Source organism: Pan troglodytes, chromosome 1 (genome assembly GCF_028858775.2).
Source record: "Pan troglodytes isolate AG18354 chromosome 1, NHGRI_mPanTro3-v2.0_pri, whole genome shotgun sequence".
Taxonomy (NCBI): domain Eukaryota; kingdom Metazoa; phylum Chordata; class Mammalia; order Primates; family Hominidae; genus Pan; species Pan troglodytes.
Window position 1 is genome coordinate 194593007 of NC_072398.2, and position 9391 is coordinate 194602397.

Below are 9391 nucleotides of genomic sequence, written 5' to 3' on the forward strand. Positions count from 1 at the left end.
TAACTCTGAAGGCTAAAGCAGAGGGGACTTCCTTATCCTGCCAGCTAAAACGGGATGGTTTGTAGATCTAGCTATCTCTCACTCTTCTGATTTATCGGAATATCAGATAAACAACTTAGTTTCCACCTGGTGATGTAGAACTTTAGCATGAGTGCCTCCATTTTGGTTCTGTCTGTTGGGCTTGGTGCAGGAGCCCTGTTCAAACCAATGGCCTCCAATTTTTTTTTTTTTTTTTTTTTTTTTTGAGACGGAGTCTTGCTCTGTTGCCCAGGCTGGAATGAAGTGGTACTTTCTGAGCTCACTGCAGCCTCCACTTCCTGGATTCAAGCAATTCTCCTGCCTCAGCCTCCCAAGTAGGTGGGACCAGAGGTGTACGCCACCACGGTGGGCTAATTTTTTCTATTTTTTGTAGAGACAGGGTCTCCCCATTTTGCCCAGACTGGTCTCGAACTCCTGGGCTCCAGTGATCCTTCCGCCTTGTCCTCCAAAATGCTGGGATTACAGGTGTGGGCCTCTGCACCCGGCCCTGCCTCCTATAAATTTTACTTAACAAACTGTTCCCTCTAATTGCAATGCTCCTACCAGAGTTTTCACAAGCTTGGCTTCATGTCACTAATCTCAACTCAAATGTCACCTTCTCAGGGCACCCCTGACAATCCAATAAAAGACCACCTTGTCACCATCACATCACACTTTTAATCTTCTGAAGAAATTTTTCCCGATTTTTCTTCTTTGTTTTCTTAAGACTCTCTCCCCTGCAGCGCCATCAGCTCAGGGAGCCACTTGATCTTGGTCACCGCTCTATGCCGGAGCCTGGGAAGGAGCCTGGCCCAGGTCGCCGGTTCAATGAATGCGTGCGGAATCAATGAACGACTCTAGTGAAAGAGACTCCAATGACGCAGGCCGGGATTTGCGGAGCACGAGCCCCGCGCCGCGAAGCATTCTGGGGATTGTAGTTTCTCCGTGCCGCGGTGACTCGCAGAGCACTGACGCACTCTGCGCCCGGAGGACAGAGCGGCCCGGTCGCCGGCATGGTTTCTCCGTCCTGCTGCAGCCGGCGGGAGGCAGCCAGTCCAGGCGCCCGCTAGCTTCGGCGGCGACCCAGACGCGGAAAGCGGAAGGAATGTCGCGTGGTGGGTCCGGGTCGGCGGTGCAGGGAGCCCCGGGGCGGAATGCGGGGGATGCCAGGACCTCCGGAAGGAGGTGCCGGAGCCCAGGAAGCGTTTTCTTCCCCATTTACCGAGTATAGCTCCTTTCCCCAGACCCGCTCCCGCTGCTCTGAGTAAGCAGTGCTCATCCCGTTTTACCGGTAGCTTAGCTAGCTTGGAGAAGCTAAGTGGTTTGCTAAGTGATCGCCCTCCTAGGAGGTGGCAAAGCCTGTTCTAGAACCCGGGCCTGACTCGAGGTCCGGTGACTGCTCTTTGCAGTCGCAGCAGCAGCCCCATACCTTTGCTTGATCGCAGATTCATCAGGCTGCAGCCGGGTGGCTGGTCGTTAGGCCATGCCCAGGGACCTAGCTCCCAGGCCCCCTCATCACTGGCCTAGTCTGGCTTGCCACGCTCAGTGCCACACTGCACAGCCCTGGACGGGATGCTGAGTGAGGTCGTAAAGAGAGAGCGTTCCACCCCCTTTAACTCAGGGTCTGAAAATAAGGGATAGGTAAGACATAGTGCACTAATACAGTATCAGGGCATGTTGAAATCAAAGGAGAGTACCTTCAGTGGAGTGTGATTCTGGTAGCTTTGTTTCGCCTGTAGTTTAAGAAATGTGGAAACAGGTTCAGAGACATTAACTTTTCTAGGTTTTCATAATTAGGGGTGGAGTGGGGATTCCAACCTAGGTTTCTCTACCTTCAAAACCTATGTACCTTATATAATACCGGTTGGGGGTTTTTTCCCCCAGTTCATTATCCAGATTTATTTTCTTTTTTTTTTTTCTGAGAGTCTCGCTCTGTCACCCAGGCTGGTGTGCAGTGGCACAATCTTGGCTCACTGTAACCTCTGCCTCCTGGGTTCAAGCGATTCTCCTGCTTCAGCCTCCCAAGTAGCTGAGATTACAGGTGCGCCCATGCCCAGGTAATTTTTGTATTTTTGGTAGATACTGGGTTTCACCATGTTGGCCAGGCGGGTCTTGAACTCCTGACCTCAGGTGATCCACTCGCCTTGGCCTCCCAAAATCCTGGGATTACAGGCGTGAGCCCTTGCACCCGGCCTCATTACCTTAATTTCTACTTACATAACAGCTGCATGGTGTAGACCAATAGTTCCCAGAGTGTGGGCCCCTGACCAGCAGCATCAGCATCACCTGGGAACATGTTCAAAATGACTTTATCTCTGGGCCTCACCTCAGACCTGAGTCAAACTGGGAGTGGGGCCCAGCAAGCTGAGTTAACAAGCCCCTCAGATGATTCTGATACACACTAATGTTTGAGAACTACTGGTGTCAACCAATGATTCTCAAACCTTAACGTGTATCTAATTCATGTAGGGGGTCATGTTAAAATGCAGTCTGTTTCCAGCCAGTGTGGAAGATGGCAGTGAGCCACTCAGTGAAGGAGTGGATTTTATCTCAGAACAGGCCTGGGGAGAGACCTGAGATTGCACATTTCTAACCAGTACCCCTCAGCACTTTGGAGTTATCTGGGGAGCTTTCTTTTTTCTTTTTTCTTTTTTTTTTTTTTTTGAGATGGAGTCACTCTGCTGCCCAGGCTGGAGTGCAGTGGCACGATCTCAGCTCACTGCAAGCTCTGTCTCCCAGGTTCACACCATTCTCCTGCCTCAGCCCCCCGAGTAGCTGGGACTACAGGCGCCCGCCACGCCTGGCTAATTTTTTTGTATTTTTAGTAGAGACGGGGGTTTCACCATGTTAGCCAGGATGGTCTTGATCTCCTGACCTCATGATCCGCCCGCCTCGGTCTCCCAAAGTGCTGGGATTACAGGCGTGAGCCACCGCGCCCAGCCGGGAGCTTTTACAAAATAGGATACCTGGGCCCACCCCTCTAACCAAACGAATCAGAATCTCTGGGTTGGGGAGGTTGGGTTAAAAACTCACCAGATGATTCTAATGCACACCTGGTGTGAGGTTCGGAGCCAGACGGCTATGGATTTTCTTTTTTTTTTTTTTTTTGAGACAGAGTCTCTCTGTTACTCAGGCTGGAGTGCAATGGCGTGATCTTGGCTCACTGCAGCCTCCACCTCCCGGATTCAAGCGATTCTCCTGCCTCAACCTCCAGAGCAGCTGTGATTATAGGTGCTCACCACCATGCCCGACTAATTTTTGTATTTTTAGTAGAGATGGGGTTTCACCATATTGGCCAGGCTGGTCTTGAATTCCTAGCCCCAGCGATCCACCCACCTTGGCCTCCCAAAATGCTGGGATTACAGGGGGGAGCCACCATGCCCGGCCTGTGGCTACGGATTTGAATTCCAGCAATTCCACTTATTTACTGTGACCTTGGGCAAGTTACCTCTCCTAGCCATATTTTTCTTTTTTTAAAATTATTGATTTTTTAAAATTAATGTATTATTAGGAATGATACAGACTTTTGTTGTTAGTCCTAATAATTTGTCTTGCATTCTCAATGTAGATAATCATATAATTGATAAACAAGGACAGTGATCTTCCTTTATAATTATTGTTTCTCTAAATTCTTTCCCTTCTTTCTGTAATCATTTTTTGAACATTGCATTGACCATTACCTACATTTTACTGTTGATTAGAAGTCATAAAAGGCATCCTTTTCTTGTCTCTGACTCAATAGAAATGCTCACCATTTTCTTTATTTTTTGAGACAGAGTCTTGCTCTTGTTGCCCAGGCTGGAGTGCAATGGCGCAATCTTGGCTCATTGCAACCTCTGCCTCCTGGGTTCAAGCAATTCTCCTGCCTCACCCTCCCGAGTAGCTGAGATTACAGGCGTGTGCCACCACGCTTGGCTAATTTTTTGTATTTTTAGTAGAAACAGGGTTTCACCGTGTTAGCCAGGCTGGTCTCGAACTCCTGACCTCAGGTGATCCACCCGCCTCAGTCTCCCAAAGTGCTGGGATTGTAGGCGTGAGCCACCGCGCCCGGCCAATGCTCACCATTTTCTTACAGGTTTTTTTTTTTTTTTGAGACGGAGTCACTCTGCCGCAATCTTGGCTCACTGCAAGCTCCGCCTCTCAGGTTCACGCCATTCTCCTGCCTCAGCCTCCCAAGTAGCTGGGACTACAGGCGCCCGCTGCCACCACACTCGGCTAATTTTTTTTGCATTTTTAGTAGAGACGGGGTTTCACCATGTTAGCCAGGATGGTCTCAGTCTCCTGACCTCGTGATCTGCCCGCCTCAGCCTCTCAAAGTGCTGGGATTACAGGCGTGAGCCACCACGCCCAGCCTTCTTGTAAGTTTTTTTAAAAAATTAGAGTTGGGGTCTTGCTATGTTGCCCAAGCAGGTCAGCAGAGCTCTTGGGCTCAAGTGAAGCTCCTGCCTCAGTCTCCTGAGTAGCTAGTACCACAGGTGTATCCCACTGCGCCTGGCCATCCTAGCCATATTTTTCCCATTCATAAAATGAGCATAAGTAATCCTTGGCTTGCAAGTTGGTGTGAGGATTCTACGAGACATGTGCGGGAAGCATCTGTGTCCACAGATACAAAAATTGCAGAGGTGGTCTGTGCTGGGAATTTTGTTTGAGAACCTGGTGGAGGTGAGTTGGCAACTGTACCCCCTACCCTGCTATAGCTGCCATCTGTGTGCTCCTGTCCACAGCAAGCAGGCAGCTGGTGTGGAAGAATGGCGGTGAGCCATTCAGTGAAGGAGCGGACCATCTCTGAGAACAGCCTCATCATCCTACTGCAGGGCCTCCAGGGCCGGGTAACCACTGTGGACCTGCGGGATGAGAGCGTGGCCCACGGACGCATAGACAATGTCGATGCTTTCATGAACATCCGCCTGGCCAAAGTCACCTACACGGACCGTTGGGGGCATCAGGTCAAGCTGGATGACCTCTTTGTGACAGGCCGCAATGTCCGCTACGTCCACATCCCAGATGACGTGAACATCACCTCGACCATTGAGCAGCAGCTGCAGATTATCCATCGGGTGCGAAACTTTGGTGGCAAGGGCCAAGGCCGGTGGGAATTTCCCCCAAAAAACTGTAAGTGAGGCCCTCAGCAAGCCCTGGCCCCAACTCGGAGTCCTCCAGTGATCTCCGGAGCCAGCTCCCTGCCCTCACACCCTGTCTGGAACCCGAGAAGAAAGCAGGGCCAGGCCAGAAGCTGGTGTCCAACAGACACCACCTGTCAAAGCTGCCTTTCACAGGGTTCCACCTCCCAGACTCACTCTGGGACCCAGAATCCTATCTGTGGCCTTGGGGTAGGTGACAATCCCCCTTTTTGATGATCTGAATCTCTGACTTATTGATTATGGAACCTGTCAAGTAGTTTTCAACTCTCCCAGTGAGGATAATTAAACATGCTCAGCCTGAGCCACCTCTAAGTGTCTCCATTTCTCTTGCAGTTGTGTTCATTTTCTCACGAAACCCAACTTGGATACAAACAGGTCCGTGCCCCAGGCTTTCTCTTCTGTGTGCTGCGCTCCCAGACCGTCCTGTGTAGTCGGGGGCAGACTCAAGCTTGGCTGCACATTGGAATCACCTGTCCCACCCTCAGAGATTCATATTTCATTGGTATGGGGTATGGTCTGAGGGCTATGAGTTTTTTTAATTTCCCAGGCAATTCTAATATGTAGCAGTTTTAGAATGGTAGGAGAGTACTTCAGTCTGGTCAGGTGGAAAATGGCTTTTCTATTCAGAGTCCTTGTTGAAGAGGCTGTTAGTCTCGTTGCTGTTTCCTGAAGCAGAGAGGTTGGAGTATCCTGGGCCCTCCTCCCCTGGGGTGTGGGAGCTCGGCACACACATTCCTGCACCTGTGGGAGCAGGAATTCCATCTCTAATCTGAGAGTTATTGGGTTCTCAGGGTTAGAACCCACATCCTTGTAGTAGCTGCCTTGTTGTCATTCTAGGCCTGCCACAGGCAAACAACCGTCTTAGTGAAAGTGGCTCACTTGAGGTCAGGAGTTCGAGACCAGCCTGGCCAACATGGTGAAACCCCGTCTCTACTAAAAATACAAAAAAAATTAGCCAGGCGTGGTGGTACACACCTGTAATCACAGCTCCTCAGGAGGCTGAGGTGGGAGAATCGCTTGAATTGAACCAGGAGGTGGAGGTTGCAGTGAGCCGAGATCGCACCACTGCACTCCAGCCTGGGCAACAGACGGAGACGCCATCTCAGGAAAAAAAAAAAAAAAAAAGAAAGTGACTTTCTTCTGTGGAACCAGAGAGTTTGAACTCATCAGATATCCACACCACACCTGCCATGTGCCAAGGCCTTCTGCTAAGCACACATCATCTTTTTGTTTTGTTTTGTTTTCAACAGAGACGAGGTCTCACTATGTTGCCCATGCTGTCTTGAATTCCTGGGCTCAAGCCATCCTCCTGCCTCAGCCTCCCTGAGTGGTAGGATTACAGGCATGAGCCACCGGGTCTGGCCAAGCACACATTATCAGGTGAGATTTGAACCTTTTTGCATAGGAGCTTATATCCTAGTGGGGGAGGTGATCAAAGAAAACAAAGATGAGGCTGAACACAGTGGTTCACGCCTGTAATCTCAGTATTTTGAGAGGCTGAGGCTGATGGATCACTTGAGGCCAGGAGTTTGTGACCAGCCTGGCCAACATGGTGAAACCCCATCTCTACTGAAAATAGAACAATTAGCCGGGCGTGGTGGCATGCGCCTGTAGTCCCAGCTACCCAGGAGGCTGAGGCACAAGAATTGCTTGAACCCAGGAGGCAGAGGTTGCAGTGAGCCAAGATCACGCCATGGCACTCTAGCCTGGGCAACAGAGTGAGACTGTCTCAAAAAAAAAAAAAAAAAAAAAAAAAACAAAGATGAAATCCAGCTTGAGAACTGCTGTGGCAGAGTTTTGAATAAAGCAGGGCCCCTGACCTTAAGATGATGTCATTCTTGAGGGAGATTTGAGAGGAATGTTCATGTGGACGTTAGCAGCCCAAGGGCACTGCATTCACATTCGAGTTCAGTCTGTGTCAGGTGTTGTCTGCAGACCACCTCATCAGGACCAACTGGGATGTGTATAGGAAATGCACTTACCTGGCTCCTCCTTACCCAAGCTTGAATTGGAGTCTAGCACCCAGGAATCTGCATTCACATCCACCCATCCACCGTGATTCTTTTGCATACTGTATTTATTTTATTGCCTACAGGTCTAGAAGCCCCTTAACTCTGCCCTTTGCCTTCAGGGAGAACGGAGGGTCCTAGCAGAGAAAACTTCTGAATTTTCCGGCCCCTCTGACAACTGGAGTTAAGAGGACTGACTGACACCACAAAGTGACTGCTGGAAAGAGAAACCAGAGGGCAGGTGCAGAGGGAAGGCCTTCGCTGTGGGAACGTCACCATACCCTCGCAAGTGGGGAGAGAGATGAGGAACTGGTGGGAGTCCCACAGCAGCTTCCCTTGCAGACCTCTCCCACATGTGTGCCCGTGTGTGAGAAATGGAAGAGGGCTTAGCTGGGGGTTCGGCTTAGGGATGCAGGAAAGGTCGAGCTCTGAGGCTGTGATGGCACACCAAGGGCTTCTCCGTCCTCAGCAGAGCAGCAAGGGAAGCAGTAAGGCTAGTGTGGGTTGCTGAGAAGACAGGCTCAAGACATGTTCCTTAAGTGTCGTGTGCCAGACCCCAGTGGCCCTCTGTCATTCCTAGGCAAGGTCTTGGGAAGACAGATGATAATGAGGGGAACCAGGCCCTGCAGAGACACATTTTTGCCAAGCCCCTCGGTTAGAGCACAGCTGAGACTTTAAACCCCAAAGGTGGGTCTTTTGTAATCTGGTCTTGGCTTGCTGGAAAAGGCTATCAGGGGCCCAGGAAGGGGTTGAGGGAGCCCAGTGCCCACCAGCCTGTGGGAAGCCAGGAACTCCCCAACTGCCACTGGTCAGCCATTCCACAGGTCATTCTTGAGCACCAGCTATGTACCAGGCACAGTGGTAGCAACTGGGGAACATCAAGATGAACAAGGGTCTTGCCTCAGGAAGTGAACATTCTAGTGAGGGAAACAGATAAACTAAAAAAGTAAAAATATTTACAGGTGCCCTGAAGGAAATAAACAGGGCCTTTTGAGAGACAATAACAGGTAGTTTTATTTTGGAAAATGTAGTCTGAGGAAGTGAAATCTTTTTTTTTTTTTAGACAGGGAGTCTTGCTCTGTTGCCCAGGCAAGAGAGCAGTGGTGCGATCATGGCTCACTGCAGCTTTGAACTCCTGGGCTCAAGCCTCAGCCTTCCAAGTAGCTGGAACTACAGGTGCATGCCACCACACACCTGTGGTGTCTTAATTTCGTAACTTTTTTTTTTCCCCCTAAGAGACAGGGTATCACTATGTTGTCCAGGCTGGTCTCAAACTTCTGGCCTCAAGCAATCCTCCTGCCTTGGCCCCAGTCACTGGGATTAAGGGCTTGAGCCACCCCACCCAGCAGGAAAGTAGTTAAACTGAGAAGAAGCCTGTCATTTAAAAAGCCAGGACAAGGCAGAGGAAACTGCCTGTGCAAAGGTCCTGGGATGGGAAAGCTTGGGGATTTGGGACAATAATAGTAACACTGTGGCTATTGGGGGAGAGGGAGGCAGATGAGAGTGGAGAAATGGGAGGGGGTGGGGCATATGACACAAGGCCTGTGGACAGAGTGTAGCTGGTTCCAGTTTCTGGTGTGCAAGAAACAGAACTTGAATTTTCTTTAACTCACTTGAATTCCTGTATTTTGCCCTACTCAGCCAGAGTGGCAGAAAGTTAATTGCAGTCAATTCACAGTTCCCCCATTTTCCTTGGCATTATGTTGGAATTCTAGGGCTCTTCCTTTCAAGGTGCCAAAGCATGGGAAGCATAGTCTGATTTGGTCATCCAGTCACACTAGCATCCACTGAGATGTTCTCATTTGGTTGTGACCTTTTGTCATCAGCCCATGAAGGTTGCTGCTGAGTTGCTCCCCATCCCCCCACCAAAAGACCCCTCCAAGTGTAACCCATACCCCTCTCAGGTGTGCAGAATTTTGTTTTGTTTTGTTTTTCTGCTTTCCCCAGGCCATGTTAGGCCTAGGAAATTCTTGAGTCTTAGGTGAGTTAGGCCCTGTTTGTCCAAAATGCAGCATGCAGCCATTTCTCCAGAGGGTTTTGTGACTTCCCTGGTGCCCCACCCAGGAAAAGGAGCACAGCTCCTCTCTGCTTCTCAATCCCTTGGACCCAGATGATATTCCCAGTTACAAGACTGAGGAGAAGCTTCTCTCTTCTTAGGGACCCCCCTCCTCAATCTCAGACTCCCAGATCCCCGTTATAGTTTTCTAAATGTGTGTCTGCACA

The 9391-nt window shown here is 50.1% G+C and overlaps 1 protein-coding gene and 1 long non-coding RNA gene across 3 annotated transcripts; both read left to right on the top strand.

Moving 5' to 3' along the window:
* The first annotated feature begins 937 nt into the window (after window positions 1-937).
* LSM10 (LSM10, U7 small nuclear RNA associated) lies at window positions 938-5476 on the top strand. Of its 2 annotated transcripts, XM_054665851.2 has the most exons (3): window positions 1008-1133; window positions 3152-3249; window positions 4743-5476. In XM_054665851.2, exon 3 carries the CDS (start codon window positions 4767-4769, stop codon window positions 5136-5138), a length of 372 nt encoding a protein of 123 aa, XP_054521826.1. In that variant the 5' UTR covers window positions 1008-1133; window positions 3152-3249; window positions 4743-4766; the 3' UTR covers window positions 5139-5476. The 2 variants fall into 2 exon arrangements, with proteins under 2 accessions (XP_513319.2, XP_054521826.1); XM_513319.7 differs by lacking the exon at window positions 3152-3249 and having other exon boundaries at window positions 938-1133.
* Window positions 5477-5492: 16 nt separating this feature from the next.
* Window positions 5493-8776, top strand: LOC134807227 (uncharacterized). The gene is made up of 3 exons (XR_010147114.1): window positions 5493-5661; window positions 6410-6539; window positions 7291-8776. It is a non-coding gene; the product is annotated as an uncharacterized LOC134807227 (long non-coding RNA).
* The last annotated feature ends 615 nt before the right edge of the window (window positions 8777-9391 follow it).